Source organism: Pseudorasbora parva, chromosome 11 (genome assembly GCF_024679245.1).
Source record: "Pseudorasbora parva isolate DD20220531a chromosome 11, ASM2467924v1, whole genome shotgun sequence".
In the NCBI taxonomy this organism is placed as follows: Eukaryota; Metazoa; Chordata; class Actinopteri; order Cypriniformes; family Gobionidae; genus Pseudorasbora; species Pseudorasbora parva.
Window position 1 is genome coordinate 8,474,582 of NC_090182.1, and position 27,972 is coordinate 8,502,553.

Below are 27,972 nucleotides of genomic sequence, written 5' to 3' on the forward strand. Positions count from 1 at the left end.
ACTTGACTCCTATGAGACGTTTCTAAATGAATCTGTCCTCTTCTCCTAAGTGTAATCTTTGTTCTGCAGGATCTTTAGGCACATACTTGCATTTCTTCTGGGACTGTCTTTCTCTATCACCTTTTTGGACTCAAAGGACTTATATCTTTTGGGCACTGATTTATGTCTCACCCCACGCCAATTCTTTTTTAATGATTTTTGGAACCTTACTTTATCCATTCAACAAAGATCCTTACTGTTGGCCGCACTCACAGTGGCAAAAAAAAAAAAAAAAAAAAAAAAAAAAAAAAAAAAAAAAAATGCTAGGTAACTGCTGGAACCCTCCTCACACAATGGACAGACGAACATGGACAGCGTTTTTGTTGGACATTATATCGAAGGAACTCTCAACTGCACGTATGCATGGAGCTAATATCAAGACTGTAAATGTATGGTGTGCTGCTTTTGATACTGTGTCAAGCTTTTTAATATCTTTGTACAATAATTATTTTTATTTAATTATTATTGTTTTAATTGGTTATTTTCATTATTATTATTTTTACTTTTTCTTCTCTTCCTACATTGTATATTTGTATTTAAATTTTAGTATTGAAGTCTACCAGGGGTGGGACGGGGTGGGTTGGGTTCAAGATTTGTATGCTTGCTTTTTGCTTTGTATTTCTTGGCAAAAAAAGAAAGAAAAATAACTCAATAAACAGTTGTTAACAAAAAAAGAAAACAATGAAATGCGTTTAAAAGATTAGATCACATTTCTTATTCTTTCATTAAAAAAACAACAAATAAAACAACTTTAAGTTCTTTGAATCTCAAACATGACCTATTGTATTTGAATGCACTACTATAGCCTTCGAAGGCTAATTCACAGCAGACCCAGAATTTGTAAACAGCTGTTCGCAGAAAGTTCCTCAACCAAACATTCTCTGAATATGCGGAAAGAGAACCAGCTCAATTTCTATAACATCTATTCAAACAAACACGACTTTATACAGACGCAGCCTATAAGAGAAATAACCCTCAACAGTAACAGACCCTGCCTGTACAGCACCACGAACAGCACACAGCAATATGCCATGATTGCTAACCCGTACTATCCCGGTGAACTGGCGTGTAAAAGTAATGAAATAAGAACTTAAAGACCTTTATACTATTATTTTTAATAAACATTATTTTTAATATCATTTCTAATGATAGGAATGCAAAACTATAAATAATAATAAAGAGAGAAAACATTATGATCCACTTTGAGTGACATAAGATTGCATGCGTTTATCCAGGGCAACATAATAATCTCTGTAACCGATCATTGCCTTTTCTGAAACCTTGTTTAATCAGAATACAGTAAATAACTGGTTATATTTAAGGGAAAGGCGCATCTACCATTAAAGATCAGATTCACAGTAGTTTGCGTAATTTGGCCATTACTTGTGGAATCAAAACTGCGTGTACTGATTGTGGGTGATGTATTATATAATACGCACATAAACAGAACAACAACAACAAAACATTATATAAAAGTTTTAATATGGCTATTCTGACTTCAAAATTGACCCTCTAAATGTTCGTCTACAAAAAAAAAAAAAAAAAAAAAAACACTTAAATGAGTCACGAAATCTTTTCAGCAAGATAGCTTTTTTGCCAATGAAAGCACGCGGTAAACCCCAAACATTAAATAAAATAAAATAAAATAAAATAAAAAAATACATTGACAAGACATCGTTAGTCCTACCTGAAACGCATCGCTCATTTCCGCATCGAGTCCTTCAAGATCATCCACAGCGGACTGAGTCTTTTTCAGAGTCAGGTCAGCAGTCAGTGTGCCCTCATTATAAGATCTGATGAACTTGAAGTCACTAGTGCGCGAGCCCGTGGTCAGGTATGCGTCATAATTGTAAGTGCTGCGGAGAGTTCCCGCGCCCTCCACCTCTGCGTAATTTGGAGGGAGATACGCGCTGGGAATGGCTACAGCTCCATCAAACAACAGTCTGGGCTTTCTCCTGCGACAAAACCTCACGGCCAGGATGATGATGATGAAGGTCAGGAAGAAAGTGGAAACGGACACCAGCGCGATGATCAAATAAAACGTCAGTTTGGAGCTGCTCTCGTCATGAGACATGTCTTTGAGTTCTGGAACTTCAGCCAAGTTATCTGATATGAGTAAATACAACGCGCACGAGGCCGAGAGAGAGGGCTGTCCGTTATCTCTCACGGACACAATAAGGTTCTGTTTCATGCTGTCAGATTCAGAAATGTCCCGCTGCGTCCTGATCTCCCCACTGTGGACACCGATGGTGAAAAGTCCCGGATCAGTCGCTTTAATAATGTGATACGAGAGCCACGCGTTCTGTCCAGAATCCGCGTCCACGGCGATCACCTTGGAGACCAGAGAGCCCGCCTGCGCAGCTTTGGGGACCATCTCGGTCATGAAGGAGTTTCCTTCCGGAGAGGGGTATAATATCTGAGGGGAGTTGTCATTCTCATCCGATATGAAGACACTCACGGTCACGTTACTGCTCAGAGGAGGAGAGCCGTTGTCTCTGGCTAACACGAGCACTTTGAAACTCTTCATCTGTTCGTAATCAAACGATCTCACGGCATGAATGACCCCGGTGTCTCCGTTAATGGATAAAAAGGAGGACACCGGTGCGCCATTGACATCAGAGGACAACAGAGAATAAACTACAGTGCCATTCTGTCTCCAGTCCGGGTCTGTAGCTGATACTGAACAAATAGAGGAGCCCGGTTTGTTATTCTCTTGCACATGAGCTCTGTAATTCTGCTCCTCAAATACAGGTGGATTATCATTCACGTCAGCGACAGTCAAGTGAATATTCTTAGTGGAAGATAAAGGCGGAGAGCCCTCATCAGTAGCAGTGATTGTAATATTATAATCAGAGAGCAGCTCGCGGTCTAATTCACCTGTGGTCACCAGAGAATAGTAATTTTTGATCGAAGGTACGAGTTTAAACGGGACGTTCTGCTGAATGGAGCAGCGCACCTGTCCGTTATTCTCAGAGTCTCTGTCCTGCACATTAATGATGCCAACCTCTGTACCGGGGAACGCGTTCTCAGGAACGGGACTGCTTAGAGAATTAATTACTATTATAGGGGCGTTATCATTGATATCAGTAACATCTATTAATACAGTACAATGACTAGCTAACCCTTGACCATCTTTAGCTTGAACTGGCAGCTCAATTGAACTCTCCTCCTCATAATCAATGAGTCCTGTTAGTTTAATCTCTCCAGACAACGCATCGAGAGAAAACATGTCCAGAAGGCGTTCGGATAAATGACCAAATTCATATGTCACTTGTCCATTTTGTCCCTCGTCAGCATCAGTAGCGCTCACTGTCACCACTACAGTATCTACAGGAGAATTTTCAGGCAGACTGACTTTATAGACGGCCTGACTAAAGACTGGAGCATTATCATTAGCATCCAGCACAGTGACGTGTATGGCTACAGTACCTGATCTCGGTGGAGTCCCGCCGTCTACCGCAGTGAGAATTAAAGTCACCTCTTTCTGCTGCTCACGGTCCAACTCTTTATTAAGAACTAGCTCGCCATATTTTCTTCCATTTGCACGCGTTTGGACACTAAGAATAAAGTGTTCATTGTTTTGAAGTGTATATGACTGTACTGAATTCAGACCAATATCCGCATCATGGGCCTCATCTAATAAATAACGAGATCCTTTGTCTGCTAATTCCAGCATTTCGAATTTTATAACACTTTGTTTGAATTGTGGTGAATTATCATTGATGTCCTCAATATTGAGAATGAAGCGATGAAGCTCTAAAGGATTTTCCAGCACGAGCTCCAGTTTAATAACGCATGAAGCTTTCTTTCCGCAAATCTCCTCTCTGTCGATTCTCTCCGCTACGGTCAGTTCTCCAGTGTTCAGATTAATGTCACAGTATCGTTTTCTGTTACCTTCAGTATCAATGCGAGCCTTACGAGATGACAGTCTGTTCACATCGAGCCCGAGATCCTTTGCTATATTTCCAATCACAGATCCGCGTTTCATCTCCTCCGGGAAAGAATAGCTCACGTCTCCATAAGCGGCGCGCGCCATCAGCACGAAGAACAAAAGACCAAACATCTCGACAGAAACGATGAACATTCGAAGCCTCAGATAGTTAATCCAGAACGCAGCAATAAAAATAAAAAAATCAAACTAAATGTAGAAATTTAGACAGAAGTTCAGTATATGAGGCAGTCTCCGTCGACGATTTTCTATAATAGGGCGAGCTTGAAGCCCTGTGTGTGTATGACATCAGAATCAGGGTGGAGAGATGTGCACTGAACACACACATGGTTTTGCAGGTCAACAGCGACACTGTGAGTTAAAAGAAGAAACTGCATGATAATATCTCTTGACAGAATTAAATGCTGGAATGTACAACGAACTTGGTATATAGTTCATTGATTTGAGAAATAAGAACAATCAGCGACATTAACTGAAGATTGGGAGATAAATAAAACCTCAACATTTAAGGTACTAAAACAAAAAACAGCGGTTTAGAGGGTAACGTTAGGAGAATAAAAAACACAGAGAATAAATGCCGCTGTAGAACCATGGACAGCAACAGCAAAACCTGTTCAATGCCATTCCCATTTCTACCTTAATGGCCATTGGAATGTATTTGCCTTTATAAAAGACACATTTAACATAAAGGAGACATCAGTGACAAAACAGAAAATTACATAAAACAGCAAACAACAAAAAAACGCATACATTAGATTAGCATCCGCATCCATAATAGTACACAAAGTGACGTTAGCAAAAAAATAATTAAAAAAAAGATAAAATGTGCTTACAAAGCGACTAGTCAGCAGTACTTGTTAGTTTTAGATGCATTTAAAATGTCACCAACAGAGAGGCTAGTGATTTTTGAATAATAAAAGCTGGCGAAAAAAGAATGCAAAACTCAACAGGAAGACGACCCGTGAAACATGGCATGTCAAAGGCCCAGAACAACCAAACATTCTCGTAGAATATAAAAAAAGAACAAGCTTGATTTTCAAGATCATCTATTCGTAAAAAAACACGACTGTATACAGACACAGAATAGAGCAAACCCCGCCAGCAGCAGACACTGCCTGTACAGCACCACGGACAGCTAATAGAAATATGCTCTTTCATCTGACTTACTATTCAATCATTTTTTTAAACACGAGATGAAGACAAAAGTAAGTACACATATCGAGAAACTTACCAACTATTCAAGCAGCATGGGATCACATTACATGAGTTATAGCCACTTCATATCAACTGTTAATATTTCTAAAATCCCTTCAAAACCTATTTTTTTCTGGAAAAACTGTCTAATATCAAACAATATGCATGTTCAGAAAATTCGTACAATTTGGTCTTGATTTACAAAATTCTATAAAAACAAAACAAAATAAAATAACTTGAGAAAAATTACCTGATTTGTGTATTAAATAAATTATTTTATGAATACACTGAAATAGCTTTTCACACTTCAAACAGACCCTCTAAAGTCTACAGAGATCACTTGAGTGAGACAGTTTTTTTTTAAACCCTTGTATGGTGTTCGTGTGTAATATAAATGTGTAGGGGGGTGTACAGTGTGTGGTCATTGAAAATGTGTTCTGATATATATTCCTCACAGAAAATGAGCCAAGGCCAATGAGTCTCAGTTTGAAAAAATAATTAATTGTATCATTTTTCTTTTGATAAAAAATGAAAAGGAGTCCAACAGTGTGTGTGCGTGTGTGTGTGTGTGTGTGTGTGTGTGTGTGTGTGTGTGTGTGTGTGTGTGTGTGCGCGCGCGCGCGCGAGCATGAGTGTGTGTCTGTGTGCATGTGAGAGATTGTGTGTAAGTGTGAGAGAGTAGCTACAAGAGTGAGTTTTGTTTCTCCCCCTGCCATTCCCACACGAGGTTGCAATTCTTAAATGTGATCTAACCAAGGCAAAGAGAAAATATTAACCATATATGCTGTTTATATTGCTTGTTATTGGGATGAGGTAAACATCTGTTGAGTATTTTAACATAATTTTTGATTGTGTTGAATTAAAAACCCAAAAATGCAGCAGGTCCACCAGACCCACGAACACTGGATGAGTAACAAAAATATGAACACCACACAAGGGTAAACAGAGCCGTTTTGGCAATGAAGGCAGAACACAAATAAATATCAAATCTTTTTTTTTTTTCCAAAAATGTCAGTCCTACCTGAAACGAATCGCTCATTTCTGCATCGAGTCCTTCAAGATCATCCACAGCGGACTGAGTCTTTTTCAGAGTCAGGTCAGCAGTCAGTGTGCCCTCATTATAAGATCTGATGAACTTGAAGTCACTAGTGCGCGAGCCCGTGGTCAGGTATGCGTCATAATTGTAAGTGCTGCGAAGAGTTCCCGCGCCCTCCACCTCTGCGTAATTTGGAGGGAGATACGCGCTGGGAATGGCTACAGCTCCATCAAACAACAGTCTGGGCTTTCTCCTGCGACAAAACCTCACGGCCAGGATGATGATGATGAAGGTCAGGAAGAAAGTGGAAACGGACACCAGTGCGATGATCAAATAAAACGTCAGTTTGGAGCTGCTCTCGTCATGAGACATGTCTTTGAGTTCTGGAACTTCAGCCAAGTTATCTGATATGAGTAAATACAACGCGCACGTGGCCGAGAGAGAGGGCTGTCCGTTATCTCTCACGGACACAATAAGGTTCTGTTTCATGCTGTCAGATTCAGAAATGTCCCGCTGCGTCCTGATCTCCCCGCTGTGGACACCGATAGTGAAAAGTCCCGGATCAGTCGCTTTAATAATGTGATACGAGAGCCACGCGTTCTGTCCAGAATCCGCGTCCACGGCGATCACCTTGGAGACCAGGGAGCCCGCCTGCGCAGCTTTGAGGACCATCTCGGTCATGAAGGAGTTTCCTTCCGGAGAGGGGTATAATATCTGAGGGGAGTTGTCATTCTCATCCGATATGAAGACACTCACGGTCACGTTACTGCTCAGAGGAGGAGAGCCGTTGTCTCTGGCTAACACGAGCACTTTGAAACTCTTCATCTGTTCGTAATCAAACGATCTCACGGCATGAATGACCCCGGTGTCTCCGTTAATGGATAAAAAGGAGGACACCGGTGCGCCATTGACATCAGAAGACAACAGAGAATAAACTACAGTGCCATTCTGTCTCCAGTCCGGGTCTGTAGCTGATACTGAACAAATAGAGGAGCCCGGTTTGTTATTCTCTTGCACATGAGCTCTGTAATTCTGCTCCTCAAATACAGGTGGATTATCATTCACGTCAGCGACAGTCAAGTGAATATTCTTAGTGGAAGATAAAGGCGGAGAGCCCTCATCAGTAGCAGTGATTGTAATATTATAATCAGAGAGCAGCTCGCGGTCTAATTCACCTGTGGTCACCAGAGAATAGTAATTTTTGATCGAAGGTACGAGTTTAAACGGGACGTTCTGCTGAATGGAGCAGCGCACCTGTCCGTTATTCTCAGAGTCTCTGTCCTGCACATTAATGATGCCAACCTCTGTACCGGGGAACGCGTTCTCGGGGACGGGACTGCTTAGAGACTTGATAATAAGAATGGGGGAATTGTCATTTATGTCAGTAATTTCTATTACTACTTTTGTGTCTGAGGAAAGACCATACCCATCCTTAGCCTCGACAATAATTTCATATCTTGATTCATCTTCAAAATCTATTGGCCCTTTCACGGAAATTTGTCCATTCTGATGATCCAATGAAAAAGATTCTTTCGCATATTCGGATAAATGACCAAATTCATAGGTCACTTGTCCATTTTGTCCCTCGTCAGCATCAGTAGCGCTCACTGTCACCACTACAGTATCTACAGGAGAATTTTCAGGCAGACTGACTTTATAGACGGCCTGACTAAAGACTGGAGCATTATCATTAGCATCCAGCACAGTGACGTGTATGGCTACAGTACCTGATCTCGGTGGAGTCCCGCCGTCTACCGCAGTGAGAATTAAAGTCACCTCTTTCTGCTGCTCACGGTCCAACTCTTTATCTAACACTAACTCGACGTACTTGCCTCCATCTGTCTTTGAATTCACTGCTAAAACAAAATTTGAATTTCTCTCTAATATGTATGTTTGTACTGAATTGTGGCCGACATCCGCATCCCGAGCCTCAATGACACGAAAACGAGCCCCTTTATCGGCACTTTCACTTATTTCGAGCTTGATTACGTCTTTAGGAAATATTGGCGTATTATCATTAATGTCTTGAATTTGTAGGACAACACGATGCAACTCCAACGGATTTTCTAATACAAATTCAAAATTGAGCGCACAAGAAAGCCTCTCCTTACAAAGCCCCTCTCTATCTATCCGATCTGCCACTATTAATTCTCCCGTTGTCAGATTAATGTCACAGTATCGTTTTCTGTTACCTTCAGTATCAATGCGAGCCTTACGAGATGACAGTCTGTTCACATCGAGCCCGAGATCCTTTGCTATATTTCCAATCACAGATCCGCGTTTCATCTCCTCCGGGAAAGAATAGCTCACGTCTCCATAAGCGGCGCGCGCCATCAGCACGAAGAACAAAATACCAAACATCTCGACAGAAACGCAGAACCTTTAAAATGTTTCAGAAATTGATCCGAAATTAAATCCAGAAATGCAGCAAGTAACATGTAAAAGAAACGTGAGTGTACAAATAAAGTCAATGTCTGAAATAGTCCTTCGATCACCGTCGACGATTGTCTATAACAAGACGAGCTTGAAGCCCTGTGTGTGTATGACATCAGAAGCAGGGTGGAGAGATGTGTACTGAACACACACAGGGTTTTGCAGGTCAACAGCGACACTATGAGTTAAACGAAGAAACTGCATACGATTATGTATATTATTTGACAGAATTAAGTGTCGGATCATATAAAGAACTCTTGTTATATATAGGCCTAATTAAAACTGTTTAGCAAAACAAAAGCCAGCATCAATATGTTCTGATGAGTGAGAGAGAAACACAACCACAGTATTAAAACAAACAAAAAACTAAAGCTGTAGCAGGATAGAGTAACGTGAGCGATAATAGGAGAGGAAGAAGCAACACACCCAAACACCAAGAGCAAATGCCAGAGCAGCACCACGGACAGAGACAGGGAAAACACGCCCTACAGGGACATTTACAAAATTACACTTAATAGCATAATTCTGTTATCCGAATTTAATTCCACATGTAAACCTCCAATATATAAAGGAGACATCGATGCAATCGTATAAAAATATCAACATTCATGGATGCGATTACAAATATCAGAATCCATACGGACACGCATACAAATGATCTAATAAAAGCATGACAGAAGGATTATTCAGCAGAATGAGACAGAAATTTGATTTCTTACCTCGAAAGATGACGCACAATCAACTTTTAGCCTATAAATCATAAATAGTAGCTTGTAAAAAATACAAGTGCTTAAGTAAAAACATTGATTTGTGAATCATGCCTCATGACTTAAAACGGCCCACATCATCCTCATCCTATTCATCATCATCATCATCATCATCATCATCATCATCATCATCATCAAAATAAAATAGCAATAATAATAAATTCGGAGACAACGCATGAGAGACAAAAGGTCTGTCAGAAACAGAATCCGCTGCCAAAGAACGCACTCAGTCTATAAAACTAAAACCTATTCAATCTTTAAATCAAACCATTATTAAAATAAATATTGTTTTAGCACTACCTAAAAAAACACGACACACTGTCCTGCACTCCAATAACTATTTCATAGGCAAGTTATCCCCACACAGGTCTTTTAAAAGTTTGTGTAATGAAGTCTATGGAGCTGCTAAAATATTTCATATTAAATACACTATACGATGACAGCAGCATAATGCAAAACGTTACAGAGTAATTTCTACAAAATAATTTATTATTAAGTTTTAGAGATGGCAGAAATAGTTAGAGATCTTAAATTGACAAGCAAATTAACACAAAAAAGTTCAAACAAGTTGCATTATTTAACTTTCTAAATATACATTTGCTCATTATTTAGAAGGACTTCGGCCTCAGACACCAATAAAAACGCTAATGAAACATGGTGATGCACATCTGAATAGAGATATGTTATGGTATGACTTAAAAATCGTGAGTCAGGAAAAAAGATTTCATTACAAAATTACAATTGGTGAGCAACAATAATCATGCTCAACCCCAAAAATAAGTGCAACATTTTTACAATATAAAACCTAAATACACAAGAGAATCCTTACCCCTAAAGAAACACGAGCCGAGTCCAGAGCGCAGTTCGGTTTGGATACAAAACTGCACGTGCAAGTTTAAAATGTAGACTTATTATACTAGAATATCACGAAAACAGAAATAAAATATGCAACCCTAACTTAAAACAAACACTACTTTCGGCATTAGGACCTTAAAGACAATTGATAATGGATATTTGCTAAAATAAGAAAAATACAAGTATTTACAAATGCATTTCGCGTTGGCTCTTTGAGAAGACACACAGTTATCAAGAGATGAGAGAGCACGCTGAGTCAGATAAAAAAGGCTCCCAAAAGGACGAAGCAAGTTCTTTGAAAGGTTAGAGACGGGGAAAGAGAAAGAAGAAAGACAAGAAGAAGAATAAAATAAAAACGCTAATAGGTAATAGGTCAATCATATATAATAACTAACTATTGACAACTCATGACGAGAAAATAAATAAATTCAACATGAGTCTCAAAAAATTGTCACGTGATCTTTTTAAGAGACCATTAAAAATAAATAATTTGTCAGTCCTACCTGAAACGAATCACTCATTTCCGCATCGAGTCCTTCAAGATCATCCACAGCGGACTGAGTCTTTTTCAGAGTCAGGTCAGCAGTCAGTGTGCCCTCATTATAAGATCTGATGAACTTGAAGTCACTAGTGCGCGAGCCCGTGGTCAGGTATGCGTCATAATTGTAAGTGCTGCGGAGAGTTCCCGCGCCCTCCACCTCTGCGTAATTTGGAGGGAGATATGCGCTGGGAATGGCTACAGCTCCATCAAACAACAGTCTAGGCTTTCTCCTGCGACAAAACCTCACGGCCAGGATGATGATGATGAAGGTCAGGAAGAAAGTGGAAACGGACACCAGTGCGATGATCAAATAAAACGTCAGTTTGGAGCCGCTCTCGTCATGAGACATGTCTTTGAGTTCTGGAACTTCAGCCAAGTTATCTGATATGAGTAAATACAACGCGCACGAGGCCGAGAGAGAGGGCTGTCCGTTATCTCTCACGGACACAATAAGGTTCTGTTTCATGCTGTCAGATTCAGAAATGTCCCGCTGCGTCCTGATCTCCCCGCTGTGGACACCGATAGTGAAAAGTCCCGGATCAGTCGCTTTAATAATGTGATACGAGAGCCACGCGTTCTGTCCAGAATCCGCGTCCACGGCGATCACCTTGGAGACCAGGGAGCCCGCCTGCGCAGCTTTGGGGACCATCTCGGTCATGAAGGAGTTTCCTTCCGGAGAGGGGTATAATATCTGAGGGGAGTTGTCATTCTCATCCGATATGAAGACACTCACGGTCACGTTACTGCTCAGAGGAGGAGAGCCGTTGTCTCTGGCTAACACGAGCACTTTGAAACTCTTCATCTGTTCGTAATCAAACGATCTCACGGCATGAATGACCCCGGTGTCTCCGTTAACGGATAAAAAGGAGGACACAGGTGCGCCATTGACATCAGAGGACAACAGAGAATAAACTACAGTGCCATTCTGTCTCCAGTCCGGGTCTGTAGCTGATACTGAACAAATAGAGGAGCCCGGTTTATTATTCTCTTGCACATGAGCTCTGTAATTCTGCTCCTCAAATACAGGTGGGTTATCATTCACGTCAGCGACAGTCAAGTGAATATTCTTAGTGGAAGATAAAGGCGGAGAGCCCTCATCAGTAGCAGTGATTGTAATATTATAATCAGAGAGCAGCTCGCGGTCTAATTCACCTGTGGTAACCAGAGAATAGTAATTTTTGATCGAAGGTACGAGTTTAAACGGGACGTTCTGCTGAATGGAGCAGCGCACCTGTCCGTTATTCTTAGAGTCTCTGTCCTGCACATTAATGATGCCAACCTCTGTACCGGGGGACGCGTTCTCGGGAATGGAGATTTTAGCAGATTTAGTCATTATCGTAGGGGCGTTATCATTTGCATCAATAACATCTATTTGTACAACACAATGACTGGCTGACCCTTGACTATCTTTGGCTTGAATTGGCAATTCAATTGAACTCTCCTCCTCATAATCAATGAGTCCTATAAGTTTAATCTCTCCAGACAACGAATCGAGAGAAAACATGTCCAAAAGGTGTTCTAATATATGACCAAATTCATATGCCACTTCTCCATTTTGTCCCTCGTCAGCATCAGTAGCGCTCACTGTCACCACTACAGTATCTACAGGAGAATTTTCAGGCAGACTGACTTTATAGACGGCCTGACTAAAGACTGGAGCATTATCATTAGCATCCAGCACAGTGACGTGTATGGCTACAGTACCTGATCTCGGTGGAGTCCCGCCGTCTACCGCAGTGAGAATTAAAGTCACCTCTTTCTGCTGCTCACGGTCCAACTCTTTATTAAGAACTAGCTCGCCATACTTTCTCCCATTTGCCCTGGTAACTACATTAAGGATAAAGTGTTCATTGTTTTGAAGTGTATATGACTGCACTGAATTCAGACCAATATCCGCATCATGGGCCTCATCTAATAAATAACGAGATCCTTTGACCGCTGATTCCCGTATTTCGAATTTTATTACACTTTGTTTGAACTGTGGTGAATTATCATTGATGTCCTCAATATTGAGAATGAAGCGATGTAGCTCTAAAGGATTTTCAAGCACGAGCTCCAGTTTAATAACGCATGAAGCTTTCCTTCCACAAATCTCCTCTCTGTCGATTCTCTCCGCTACGGTCAGTTCTCCAGTGTTCAGATTAATGTCACAGTATCGTTTTCTGTTACCTTCAGCATCAATGCGAGCTTCTCGAATTGACAGTCTGTTGACATCGAGCCCGAGATCCTTTGCTATATTTCCAATCACAGATCCGCGTTTCATCTCCTCCGGGAAAGAATAGCTCACGTCTCCATAAGCGGCGCGCGCCATCAGCACGAAGAACAAAAGACCAAACATCTCGACAGAAACGCAGAACCTTTTAAATTCGTAATAAACCGAGCAGAAATGATATCCAGATAAACAACAAATATGTAAAAATAAAACACAGCTTGAAGAAATGTAGGAAAAATAGACCGATTGCCTGATACAGTATGTCTGTCACTGCTGACGATTTTCTGTAACGGGAAGAGCTTGAAGCCCTGTGTGTGTGTATGACATCAGAATCAGGGTGGAGAGATGTGTACTGAACACACACATGGTTTTGCAGGTCAACAGCGACACTATGAGGTAAAATAAAAATAACTGCACAACACTCACATCTCTGACAGAATTACGTGCTATAATAAGATCAGGCTTTCGATAGGTATTTAAAAACTCGATATACTTATTTTATTGTTATGTATTTATTTAGCAAAGCAAAAGCAAACAGCAACCTTCTCTGGAGTAGGAGAAATAAACAATCACTGTATATATTATTAAAAACAACAACAAAAACATTTGATTCGATCAGGGGTTGGGAATGTTGATCCAGAAGGGCCACTCTCTTGCAGAGTTTAGCTCCAACCCTAATCAAACACACCCGAAGCTAATCAAGGTCTTCAGGATTACTAAAGTTACAGGCAGGTGAGGGTTTTTGTTTTAATTCATTTATTTATTTTCTATTTATTTTATTTATTTTTTTAGGGTTGCAGCTAAACTCTGGAAGAGAGTGGCCCTTCTGGATCAACGTGCCCCACCCATGGATTAGATGATAGAGAGCTACAAATATGTTAAGAGCAAAATATCCAAACATTAAGAGTACATGCCAGTGCAGCACCATGGACAGCAACAGGAAACCTGCCCTACGCCATTTCCAATCCGACTAAAGGGACGTTTAAAATACTTCCCTGAAATGGACATTTACTGAAACGGACATCCGACATGAATTCCCTTCATAACTACATAAAAATACAACGTAAAACTAAATAAAATATCAGCATTTAATCACAATTTCAACATGTCCTTGTAACTTAGTAAAAAAAATGACTAACAAACACTTTTTACCGCTTAAATCCAAAACAGCAGCTAGTGCCAAATAAAGAAATAAATGAAACGAAAACACATCGATTTGCGAATCATGAAACATCTAGTTTATAATAGACCAGAAAAGATCACACAATGCAGCTACTTTTCTAACATATGTCTCTAAAAGAAACATGTGAAAGAGGCACGTGATCTCCAAATAACAGAGCAAAAATGCAAATGAAAGAACTCAAGTAGACAAAAATACACTTTCTTTTCTTATTTTCAATCCAGCAAATTATTTTTAAGAAACAATCAGTCCTACCTGAAACGCATCGCTCATTTCCGCATCGAGTCCTTCAAGATCATCCACAGCGGACTGAGTCTTTTTCAGAGTCAGGTCAGCAGTCAGTGTGCCCTCATTATAAGATCTGATGAACTTGAAGTCACTAGTGCGCGAGCCCGTGGTCAGGTATGCGTCATAATTGTAAGTGCTGCGGAGAGTTCCCGCGCCCTCCACCTCTGCGTAATTTGGAGGGAGATACGCGCTGGGAATGGCTACAGCTCCATCAAACAACAGTCTGGGCTTTCTCCTGCGACAAAACCTCACGGCCAGGATGATGATGATGAAGGTCAGGAAGAAAGTGGAAACGGACACCAGCGCGATGATCAAATAAAACGTCAGTTTGGAGCTGCTCTCGTCATGAGACATGTCTTTGAGTTCTGGAACTTCAGCCAAGTTATCTGATATGAGTAAATACAACGCGCACGAGGCCGAGAGAGAGGGCTGTCCGTTATCTCTCACGGACACAATAAGGTTCTGTTTCATGCTGTCAGATTCAGAAATGTCCCGCTGCGTCCTGATCTCCCCGCTGTGGACACCGATGGTGAAAAGTCCCGGATCAGTCGCTTTAATAATGTGATACGAGAGCCACGCGTTCTGTCCAGAATCCGCGTCCACGGCGATCACCTTGGAGACCAGGGAGCCCGCCTGCGCAGCTTTGGGGACCATCTCGGTCATGAAGGTGTTTCCTTCCGGAGAGGGGTATAATATCTGAGGGGAGTTGTCATTCTCATCCGATATGAAGACACTCACGGTCACGTTACTGCTCAGAGGAGGAGAGCCGTTGTCTCTGGCTAACACGAGCACTTTGAAACTCTTCATCTGTTCGTAATCAAACGATCTCACGGCATGAATGACCCCGGTGTCTCCGTTAACGGATAAAAAGGAGGACACCGGTGCGCCATTGACATCAGAGGACAACAGAGAATAAACTACAGTGCCATTCTGTCTCCAGTCCGGGTCTGTAGCTGATACTGAACAAATAGAGGAGCCCGGTTTGTTATTCTCTTGCACATGAGCTCGGTAATTCTGCTCCTCAAATACAGGTGGATTATCATTCACGTCAGCGACAGTCAAGTGAATATTCTTAGTGGAAGATAAAGGCGGAGAGCCCTCATCAGTAGCAGTGATTGTAATATTATAATCAGAGAGCAGCTCGCGGTCTAATTCACCTGTGGTCACCAGAGAATAGTAATTTTTGATCGAAGGTACGAGTTTAAACGGGACGTTCTGCTGAATGGAGCAGCGCACCTGTCCGTTATTCTCAGAGTCTCTGTCCTGCACATTAATGATGCCAACCTCTGTACCGGGGAGCGCGTTCTCAGGAACGGGAATGTTTAGAGAATTTAGTGCGATTACAGGAGAGTTATCATTGACATCAATAACATCTATCACTACAGTGCATCTACTTGCTAACCCTTGACCATCTTTAGCTTGAATGGGCAGCTCAATTGAACTCTCCTCCTCATAATCAATAAGCTGTCTTAGATTAATTTCACCAGACACTGCATCAAGGAAGAACATTTCCAGATGGCTTTCTGATAAATGACCAAATTCATATGTCACTTGTCCATTTTGTCCCTCGTCAGCATCAGTAGCGCTCACTGTCACCACTACAGTATCTACAGGAGAATTTTCAGGCAGACTGACTTTATAGACGGCCTGACTAAAGACTGGAGCATTATCATTAGCATCCAGCACAGTGACGTGTATGGCTACAGTACCTGATCTCGGTGGAGTCCCGCCGTCTACCGCAGTGAGAATTAATGTCACCTCTTTCTGCTGCTCACGGTCCAACTCTTTATTAAGAACTAGCTCGCCATATTTTCCTCCATTTGCCCCAGTAAGGACACTAAGAATAAAGTGTTCATTGTTTTGAAGTGTATATGACTGCACTGAATTCAGACCAATATCCGCATCATGGGCCTCATCTAATAAATAACGAGATCCTTTGTCTGCTGATTCCCGTATTTCGAATTTTATAACACTTTGTTTGAACTGTGGTGAATTATCATTGATGTCCTCAATATTGAGAATGAAGCGATGTAACTCTAAAGGATTTTCCAGCACGAGCTCCAGTTTAATAACGCATGAAGCTTTCTTTCCACAAATCTCCTCTCTGTCGATTCTCTCCGCTACGGTCAGTTCTCCAGTGTTCAGATTAATGTCACAGTATCGTTTTCTGTTACCTTCAGTATCAATGCGAGCCTTACGAGATGACAGTCTGTTGACATCCAGCCCGAGATCCTTTGCTATATTTCCAATCACAGATCCGCGTTTCATCTCCTCCGGGAAAGAATAGCTCACGTCTCCATAAGCGGCGCGCGCCATCAGCACGAAGAACAAAAGACCAAACATCTTGAAACGATGAGCGTTTAAAATGCTTCAGAAATTAAGCGGAAATAAAATACAGCAATACAGCACTTGACATGTAAAGAAAATAAAAATATAAAACTCAATGTAGAATAATAGCCAGAAGGACAGTATTAGCAGTAATCTCCGTCGACGATATTCTGTAAAGAGACGAGCTTGAAGCCCTGTGTGTGAGTGTGTGTGACATCAGAATCAGGGTGGAGAGATGTGTACTGAACACACACATTGTTTTGCAGGTCAACAGCGACACTATGAGTTAAAAGATGAAACTGCATAATATTCATATTTCTGAAAGACTTAAGTGTGATTATATGGTTATAATTATTTAGCAAAACAAGAGCTGGCATGAAACAACATTCCTTGAAGAGTGAATAAAGATAAACACGAAAAGAATATTTATAGAATGCCTACTAGAAGAAGAAGAAGAAGAAGAAGAAGAAGAAGAAGAAGAAGAAGAAGAAGAAGAAGAAGAAGAAGAAGAAGAAGAAGATTGGCAGGATAGAGAGTTATAGGAGCTATATTATATAAGAGTAACTGACATTACTGCACCATGGACAGCAAAATGGAAAACTGAGCAATGCAATTTCTAACCAAACTAAAATGTATTTTCATGAGGCAATATCGCACAACAAAGACAACGATGAAGAAAAACGCTAAACTACTTAAACCGGCAGCATTTTGTCACATATTTCTATTAGAAACTGCACAAGAGATATACTGAGGTCACAGAAAACAATGAAATGCGTTTAAAAGAATAGATCACATTTCTTATTCTTTCATTAAAAAACAACAAATAAAACAACTTTAAGTTCTTTGAATCTCAAACATGACCTATTGTATTTGAATGCACTACTATAGCCTTCGAAGGCTAATTCACAGCAGACCCAGCATTTGTAAACAGCTGTTCGCAGAAAGTTCCTCAACCAAACATTCTCTGAATATGCGGGAAGAGAACCAGCTCAATTTCTATAACATCTATTCAAAAATATGGTAAATGGACTGCATTTATATAGCACTTTCAACAGACCCTATGGCCATCCAAAGCGCTTTACATATTGCCTCACAGTTACCCATTCATACACTCATTCATAAACCGACGGCGGTGTCTGCCATGCAAGGCGCAATCCAGCTCGTCGGGAGCAGCAGGGGTGAGGTGTCTTGCTCATGGACACCTCAACACTTGGTCAGGTGGAACCGGGAATTGAACAACCAACCTTCCGGTTTGTAGACAACCTACATGAACCACTGAACTACTGCCACCCAAACAAACACGACTTTATACAGGCAGCCTATAAGAGAAATAAACCTCAACAGTAACAGGGTGCCTGTACAGGGTGCCTGTACAGCACCATGGACAGTACACAGCAATCTGCCATGATTGCTAACCCGTACTATCCCGGTGAAATGGCGTGTAAAAGTAATGAAATAAGAACTTTAAGGCCTTTATAAAATTATTTTAAATAAACAATGATATGAATGCAAAACTATAAATAATAATAAAGAGATAAAACATTATGATCCACTTTGTGTGACATCAGATTGCATGCGTTTATCCAGGGCAACATAATAATCTCTGTAACTGATCATTGCCTTTTCTGAAACCTTGTTTAATCAGAATACAGTAAATAACTGGTTATGTTTAAGGGAAAGGCGCATCTACCATTAAAGATCAGATCCACAGTAGTTTGCGTAATTTGGCCATTATTTACCAAGATCCCAGACAAAATTCAAAAACTTACTTGTGGAATCAAAACTGCACTCTTAGAAGAAAAGGTTCTATCAGCGCTATACGTATTTGGAACCCTTAAAATGTTCTATTTAGAAGTATGTTGAGTATACTCCAAATAAACTTTTATGCTAAAAAGTTTCTATAATGACAAGAAATAACCATTTTGGCACTTAAAAAGGGCTCTATAGAACACTGCAAAAAATGCATTTCTTATTTACTATTTTTGTCTTGTCTAAATATCTTAAAATTCTTACATTAAGAAATAATTACTAGGCAAATAAAATTATTGTCTTGTTTTGGGAAAAAATAACTCAAAATTGAGAGAGTTTATTTGCTTAAAATAAGAAAAAATAATCTGCTAATGGGGAGAGCAAAATAATCTTAAAACAACATTATTTTACTTACCCCATTGGCAGATTATTTTGCTTATTTTAAGAAAAAACTCTCTTCATTTTGAGTTATTTTTTCCCCAAAACAAGACAATTACTTTTGCTTGTCTAGTGAATACTTCTTGTTGTAAAAATATTTAGATGTTTGGACTAGAAACAAGATAAGAAAAGCATATTTTGCTGAGAACCTTTTAGGGGTTCCCACTCCGTAGCGCCGATAGAACCTTTTCTTCTAAGAGTGTGCATGTGCTCATTGTGGGTGATGTGTTATATAATACCCACATAAATAGAACAACGTAAAAAAACCTTCATATAAAATTTTAATGTGGCTATTCAGACTTCAAAATTGACCCTCTAAATGTTCGTCTACAAAAAAAAAAAAAAAAAAAAAAAAAAAACAATTGACGTAATCTTTTCAGTAAGATAGTTTTTTTGCAATGAAAGAACGCGGTAAACCCCAAACATTAGATCATTAAAAAATTAAAATTAAATTAAAAATTTGACAAGACATCGTTAGTCCTACCTGAAACGAATCACTCATTTCCGCATCGAGTCCTTCCAGATCATCCACAGCGGACTGAGTCTTTTTCAGAGTCAGGTCAGCAGTCAGTGTGCCCTCATTATAAGATCTGATGAACTTGAAGTCACTAGTGCGCGAGCCCGTGGTCAGGTATGCGTCATAATTGTAAGTGCTGCGGAGAGTTCCCGCGCCCTCCACCTCTGCGTAATTTGGAGGGAGATACGCGCTGGGAATGGCTACAGCTCCATCAAACAACAGTCTGGGCTTTCTCCTGCGACAAAACCTCACGGCCAGGATGATGATGATGAAGGTCAGGAAGAAAGTGGAAACGGACACCAGCGCGATGATCAAATAAAACGTCAGTTTGGAGCTGCTCTCGTCATGAGACATGTCTTTGAGTTCTGGAACTTCAGCCAAGTTATCTGATATGAGTAAATACAACGCGCACGAGGCCGAGAGAGAGGGCTGTCCGTTATCTCTCACGGACACAATAAGGTTCTGTTTCATGCTGTCAGATTCAGAAATGTCCCGCTGCGTCCTGATCTCCCCGCTGTGGACACCGATGGTGAAAAGTCCCGGATCAGTCGCTTTAATAATGTGATACGAGAGCCACGCGTTCTGTCCAGAATCCGCGTCCACGGCGATCACCTTGGAGACCAGGGAGCCCGCCTGCGCAGCTTTGGGGACCATCTCGGTCATGAAGGAGTTTCCTTCCGGAGAGGGGTATAATATCTGAGGGGAGTTGTCATTCTCATCCGATATGAAGACACTCACGGTCACGTTACTGCTCAGAGGAGGAGAGCCGTTGTCTCTGGCTAACACGAGCACTTTGAAACTCTTCATCTGTTCGTAATCAAACGATCTCACGGCATGAATGACCCCGGTGTCTCCGTTAATGGATAAAAAGGAGGACACCGGTGCGCCATTGACATCAGAGGACAACAGAGAATAAACTACAGTGCCATTCTGTCTCCAGTCCGGGTCTGTAGCTGATACTGAACAAATAGAGGAGCCCGGTTTGTTATTCTCTTGCACATGAGCTCTGTAATTCTGCTCCTCAAATACAGGTGGATTATCATTCACGTCAGCGACAGTCAAGTGAATATTCTTAGTGGAAGATAAAGGCGGAGAGCCCTCATCAGTAGCAGTGATTGTAATATTATAATCAGAGAGCAGCTCGCGGTCTAATTCACCTGTGGTCACCAGAGAATAGTAATTTTTGATCGAAGGTACGAGTTTAAACGGGACGTTCTGCTGAATGGAGCAGCGCACCTGTCCGTTATTCTCAGAGTCTCTGTCCTGCACATTAATGATGCCAACCTCTGTACCGGGGAGCGCGTTCTCAGGAACGGGACTATTAAGAGATTTTAGTATTACTATAGGGGCATTATCGTTAACATCAACAATATCTATTAATACGGCGGAATAACTGGCTAACCCTTGACCATCTTTAGCTTGAATGGGAAGTTCGATCGTACTCTCCTCTTCATAATCAATTGGACCTATTAGTGTTACTTCACCTGATACTGCATTGATTAAAAATAATTGTAGGACCTTTTGAGGTAAATGACCAAACGCATAAGTCACTTCTCCATTTTGTCCCTCGTCAGCATCGGTAGCGCTCACTGTCACCACTACAGTATCTACAGGAGAATTTTCAGGCAGACTGACTTTATAGACGGCCTGACTAAAGACTGGAGCATTATCATTAGCATCCAGCACAGTGACGTGTATGGCTACAGTACCTGATCTCGGTGGAGTCCCGCCGTCTACCGCAGTGAGAATTAAAGTCACCTCTTTCTGCTGCTCACGGTCCAACTCTTTATTAAGAACTAGCTCGCCATATCTTCTTCCATTTGCACGCGTTTGGACACTAAGAATAAAGTGTTCATTGTTTTGAAGTGTATATGACTGCACTGAATTCAGACCAATATCCGCATCGTACGCCTCTTCTAATAAATATCGAGATCCTTTTACTGCTGATTCCCGTATTTCGAATTTTATAACACTTTCTTTGAACTGTGGTGAATTATCATTGATGTCCTCAATATTGAGAATGAAGCGATGTAGCTCTAAAGGATTTTCCAGCACGAGCTCCAGTTTAATAACGCATGAATCTTTCTTTCCACAAATCTCCTCTCTGTCGATCCTCTCCGCTACGGTCAGTTCTCCAGTGTTCAGATTAATGTCACAGTATCGTTTTCTGTTACCTTCAGTATCAATGCGAGCCTTACGAGATGACAGTCTGTTGACATCGAGCCCGAGATCCTTTGCTATATTTCCAATCACAGATCCGCGTTTCATCTCCTCCGGGAAAGAATAGCTCACGTCTCCATAAGCGGCGCGCGCCATCAGCACGAAGAACAAAAGACCAAACATCTCGACAGAAACGATGAACATTCGAAGCCTCAGATACTTAATCCAGAACGCAAAAGTAAAAAAATTCAAACTAAATGTAGAAATTTAGACAGAAGTTCAGTATATGAGGCAGTCTCCGTCGACGATTTTCTATAATAGGGCGAGCTCGAAGCCCTGTGTGTGTATGACATCAGAATCAGGGTGGAGAGATGTGTACTGAACACACACATGGTTTTACAGGTCAACAGCGACACTGTGAGTTAAAAGATGAAACTGCATGATAGTCATATCTCTTTGACAGAATTAAATGCTGGAATGTACAACGAACTTGATATATAGTTCATTGATTTTAGAAATAAGAACAATCAGCGACATTAACTGAAGATTGGGAGATAAATAAAACCTCAACATTTAAGGTACTAAAACAAAAAACAGCGGTTTAGAGGGTAACGTTAGGAGAATAAAAAACACAGAGAATAAATGCCGCTGTAGAACCATGGACAGCAACAGCAAAACCTGTTCAATGCCATTCCCATTTCTACCTTAATGGCCATTGGAATGTATTTGCCTTTATAAAAGACACATTTAACATAAAGGAGACATCGGTGACAAAAACAGAAAATTACATAAAACAGCAATTAACAAAAAAAAAACAAAAAAAAAAAAACCGCATAAATAAGATTAGCATCCGCATCCATATTAGTACACAGTGACGTTAGCCAAAAAAAAAAAAAGTGCTTAAAAAAGCGACTAGTCAGCAGTACTTGTTAGTTTTAGATGCATTTAAAATGTCACCAACAGAGAGGCTAATGATTTTTGAATAATAAAGCTGGCGAAAAAAGAATGCAAAACTCAACAGGAAGACGACCCGTGAAACATGGCATGTCAAAGGCCCAGAACAACCAAACATTCTCGTAGAATATAAAAAAAGAACAAGCTTGATTTTCAAGATCATCTATTCGTAAAAAAACACGACTTTATACAGACACAGAATAGAGCAAAACCCCGCCAGCCTGTACAGCACCACGGACAGCTAATAGAAATATGCTCTTTCATCTGACTTACTATTCAATAATATTTTTTAAACACGAGATGAAGACAAAAGTAAGTACACATATAGAGAAACTTACCAACTATTCAAGCAGCATGGGATCACATTACATGAGTTATAGCCACTTCATATCAACTGGTAATATTTCTAAAATCCTTTTAAAACCTTTTTTTTCTGGAAAAACTGTCTAATATCAAACAATATGCATGTTCAGAAGTTTACAATTTGGCCCTGATTTACAAAATTCTATTAATAAAAATAACTCGTGGAAAAATAACTTGATTTGTGTATTAAATGATTTTATGAAAACACTGAAATAGTTTTTCAGACCTCAAACCGACCCTCTAAAGTCTACAGAGATCACTTGAGTGAGCCATTTTTTTTTTTTTTTTTTTTTTTTTTTTTTTAAACAGAGCCATTTGACAATGAAAGCAGAACACAAATAAATATCAAATCTTTTTTGAAAAATGTCAGTCCTACCTGAAACGAATCGCTCATTTCCGCATCGAGCCCTTCAAGATCATCCACAGCGGACTGAGTTTTTTTCAGAGTCAGGTCAGCAGTCAGTGTGCCCTCATTATAAGATCTGATGAACTTGAAGTCACTAGTGCGCGAGCCCGTGGTCAGGTATGCGTCATAATTGTAAGTGCTGCGGAGAGTTCCCGCTCCCTCCACCTCTGCGTAATTTGGAGGGAGATACGCGCTGGGAATGGCTACAGCTCCATCAAACAACAGTCTGGGCTTTCTCCTGCGACAAAACCTCACGGCCAGGATGATGATGATGAAGGTCAGGAAGAAAGTGGAAACGGACACCAGCGCGATGATCAAATAAAACGTCAGTTTGGAGCCGCTCTCGTCATGAGACATGTCTTTGAGTTCTGGAACTTCAGCCAAGTTATCTGATATGAGTAAATACAACGCGCACGAGGCCGAGAGAGAGGGCTGTCCGTTATCTCTCACGGACACAATAAGGTTCTGTTTCATGCTGTCAGATTCAGAAATGTCCCGCTGCGTCCTGATCTCCCCGCTGTGGACACCGATAGTGAAAAGTCCCGGATCAGTCGCTTTAATAATGTGATACGAGAGCCACGCGTTCTGTCCAGAATCCGCGTCCACGGCGATCACCTTGGAGACCAGGGAGCCCGCCTGCGCAGCTTTGGGGACCATCTCGGTCATGAAGGAGTTTCCATCCGGAGAGGGGTATAATATCTGAGGGGAGTTGTCATTCTCATCCGATATGAAGACACTCACGGTCACGTTACTGCTCAGAGGAGGAGAGCCGTTGTCTCTGGCTAACACGAGCACTTTGAAACTCTTCATCTGTTCGTAATCAAACGATCTCACGGCATGAATGACCCCGGTGTCTCCGTTAATGGATAAAAAGGAGGACACCGGTGCGCCATTGACATCAGAGGACAACAGAGAATAAACTACAGTGCCATTCTGTCTCCAGTCCGGGTCTGTAGCTGATACTGAACAAATAGAGGAGCCCGGTTTGTTATTCTCTTGCACATGAGCTCTGTAATTCTGCTCCTCAAATACAGGTGGATTATCATTCACGTCAGCGACAGCCAAGTGAATATTCTTAGTGGAAGATAAAGGCGGAGAGCCCTCATCAGTAGCAGTGATTGTAATATTATAATCAGAGAGCAGCTCGCGGTCTAATTCACCTGTGGTCACCAGAGAATAGTAATTTTTGATCGAAGGTACGAGTTTAAACGGGACGTTCTGCTGAATGGAGCAGCGCACCTGTCCGTTATTCTCAGAGTCTCTGTCCTGCACATTAATGATGCCAACCTCTGTACCGGGGAACGCGTTCTCAGGAACGGGACTGCTTAGAGAATTAATTACTATTATAGGGGCGTTATCATTGATATCAGTAACATCTATTATTACAGTACAATGACTGGCTAACCCTTGACCATCTTTAGCTTGAATTGGCAGCTCAATTGAACTCTCCTCCTCATAATCCATGAGTCCCTTTAGTTTAATCTCTCCAGAAATTGCATCAAGGAAAAATAATTGCCGAGTAATTTCGGATAAATGACTAAATGCATAAGTCACTTGTCCATTTTGTCCCTCGTCAGCATCAGTAGCGCTCACTGTCACCACTACAGTATCTACAGGAGAATTTTCAGGCAGACTGACTTTATAGACGGCCTGACTAAAGACTGGAGCATTATCATTAGCATCCAGCACAGTGACGTGTATGGCTACAGTACCTGATCTCGGTGGAGTCCCGCCGTCTACCGCAGTGAGAATTAAAGTCACCTCTTTCTGCTGCTCACGGTCCAACTCTTTATTAAGAACTAGCTCACCATATTTTCTCCCATTTTCCCTGGAACGTACATTAAGAATAAAGTGTTCATTGTTTTGAAGTGTATATGACTGCACTGAATTCAGACCAATATCCGCATCATGGGCCTCATCTAATAAATAACGAGATCCTTTGACCGCTGATTCCCGTATTTCGAATTCAATAACACTTTCTGTAAACTGTGGTGAATTATCATTTACGTCTTCAATATTGAAAATGAAGCGATGCAACTCTAGAGGATTTTCAAGAACAAGCCCTTGATGTATAACGCATGAAGCTTTCTTTCCACAAATCTCCTCTCTGTCGATTCTCTCCGCTACGGTCAGTTCTCCAGTGTTCAGATTAATGTCACAGTATCGTTTTCTGTTACCTTCAGTATCAATGCGAGCCTTACGAGATGACAGTCTGTTGACATCGAGCCCGAGATCCTTTGCTATATTTCCAATCACAGATCCGCGTTTCATCTCCTCCGGGAAAGAATAGCTCACGTCTCCATAAGCGGCGCGCGCCATCAGCACGAAGAACAAAAGACCAAACATCTCGAAACGATGAGCGTTTAAAATGCTTCAGAAATTAAGCGAATAGAGCACTTGACATGTAAAAGAAAACAAATATAAAACTCAGTGATTAATAATAGCCAAAGTATTAGCAGTAACCAGTCTCCGTCGACGATATTCTGTAACGAGCTTGAAGCCCTGTGTGTGTATGACATCAGAATCAGGGTGGAGAGACGTGTACTGAACACACACATGGTTTTGCAGGTCAACAGCGACACTAGGAGTTAAAAGAAGAAACTGCAACATCTCTCTATTAGAGATAAGTGTCTATTACCTAGTTACAGCTATTCAACAAAACAAGACCTGGGATCAACATTCCATGACGAGTGGAAGATGAACACAATATTTAAGAGTTCAGTCTATCACAGTCCATTAAAATGCTTAAGTGATAATGGATTCTGGCACGAGCCGCATAAAGAAGGATCTTCACCCGTTACTAGAAACATATGAGTTATGTAAGAAAAACAACAACAAAAAAACACCAACAGTAATGGACGGTGCAGCACCATGGACAGCAAAGGGAAACCCTGCCCTATGCCGTTTCTAACCAAACTAAAATCTTAAAAAGTTGCAAACATGCGGAATTGCTTTTATAATCCAGATTTACATACGATGAGAAAAGGACTAAACAACCTTAAAAAGCAACATTTCGTCAAAATAAATAATATCAAACTGCAGATTTTGTGTATAGAGATATAAATGTCACACGAAAAGTTGAAACGAGCTTAAAAGATAAACGAAAATAACGAGACATTTTTTTCACGATCATTTTTTAAACAATCCAACAACTTTAAACTCTGAATCTAAAATATTAGCTGAGATGATATGCTGTATTTAAGTTTATTGCCATATAGGCTTCAAAAGTTATTTCATGGCAGATAAAGGTAGTAATTAGAACATTGGTAAACAGCCAAAAGTCACTCAATTCTAAACAATGTCTATTTATTAAAGGGTTCCTTACGGAAGAACAAAAAAGAAATACAATTCAAGAACAATTCAAAGAAAAATTAAGCTACCTATCAGACTTTAAAATTAACTTCAAAATCTTTAAGAGCCTGTTGTTAGTGAAAGCAGTCAAATAAAATATATACTTATTTAAATGTCAGTACAGAACATTAACTTTTTAAAGAAAAACCTTTGTTCGTTCTATTTGAAAAGAATCCCTCACGTTCGCATCAAGTCCCTCAAAATCACAAGAAAACAAATGTAGCTGTATCAAACAGAATCCACAAGTAAAAGACAACTATAATCTCAGACAAATAGCTCATGTATAAACTCTTAAATGGCTGGCATTACAGGTCAAAACATGAATATTTTGTTGCAAATTAAATCAAAAGGCCTGGCACAACCAAACATTATCTGAGGATGTGAAAAAAAGAACCATCTCAATTTCTACAACACCTAGTAAATAAAAAAATACTGTTACCAGACTGTTTACTGTTGCCATAATGAATCTTAAACATAACAAAATAAGAAAATATTTTAAACCCTTAATACAATTATTTTAAATAAATGGTATCTGTGAGGATTTCCAGTCAGGATTTAGACCGTATCATAGTACTTAGACTGCTCTCATTAGAGTTAAAATGATTTGCTCTTATTATCTGGCCATGGTTCTATCTCTCTATTGGTGTTACTAGATCTAAGCTGCATTTGAGACTATTGACCATAACATTCTTTTGAATAGACTAGAAAATGAGGTTGGCATTAGTGGAATTGCATTGGCATGGTTTAAATCATACTTATCTGGCCGTTATCAGTTTGTATTTGTAAATGAAGAGATGTCACACCGATCATAGGTTCAGTATGGAGTACCTCAAGGCTCAGTGCTAAGACCGTTGCTTTCCACTCTTTATGCCATGTTAGTTTTCACTGTTGTTCTGATGATACTCAGCTCTATATTTTTTCGCGCCTTGACGGAACTTACCAGTTCATAATATGAACAGAATGCAGCTGATATAAAAAAAAATGGATGACTATTAATTTCCTATTACTTAATTATATATATATTTAAAAAAAAAATCTAATTGGACCAAAAACCTCCGCACATAGAGACCCAGAATACTGTCTAACACTTGATGGCTGCTCCGTCAAGTCCTCGTCGTCAGTTAGGAACCTAAGTGTGCTCTTTAATACCAATCTTTAAAATACCAATCTTCTAGCATCTGTAAAACCGCATTACTCCATCTTAAAAATATA

The 27,972-nt window shown here is 40.4% G+C and overlaps 3 protein-coding genes across 6 annotated transcripts in view; all 3 read right to left on the reverse strand.

The window, feature by feature from the left end:
* Positions 1-21,889, reverse strand: part of LOC137092613 (protocadherin gamma-A11-like) — a 199,688-nt gene extending 177,799 nt beyond the window's left edge. The window contains exon 1 of one of the 4 annotated variants that reach the window (XM_067456940.1): positions 19,494-21,889. In XM_067456940.1, the coding sequence (XP_067313041.1) occupies positions 19,494-21,869 (2,376 nt within the window). In that variant the 5' untranslated portion in view covers positions 21,870-21,889. Of the gene's footprint in view, positions 1-1,726; positions 4,118-6,203; positions 8,723-10,776; positions 13,246-19,493 lie in introns of those variants that run through there. The other 3 variants (XM_067456936.1, XM_067456935.1, XM_067456929.1) reach the window with 3 other exon arrangements.
* On the reverse strand, positions 14,441-17,218 carry LOC137092869 (protocadherin beta-15-like). The gene has a single exon (XM_067457389.1). The coding sequence runs from the start codon at positions 16,835-16,837 to the stop codon at positions 14,441-14,443; it is 2,397 nt and encodes a 798-aa protein (XP_067313490.1). The 5' UTR covers positions 16,838-17,218.
* Positions 21,890-22,089: 200 nt separating the features above from the next.
* Positions 22,090-25,903, reverse strand: LOC137093107 (protocadherin beta-15-like). The gene is made up of 2 exons (XM_067457835.1): positions 23,380-25,903; positions 22,090-22,101 (listed from the first exon to the last, which is right to left on the reverse strand). Exons 1-2 carry the CDS (start codon positions 25,753-25,755, stop codon positions 22,090-22,092), a joined length of 2,388 nt encoding a protein of 795 aa, XP_067313936.1. The 5' UTR covers positions 25,756-25,903.
* Positions 25,904-27,972: the final 2,069 nt, after the last annotated feature.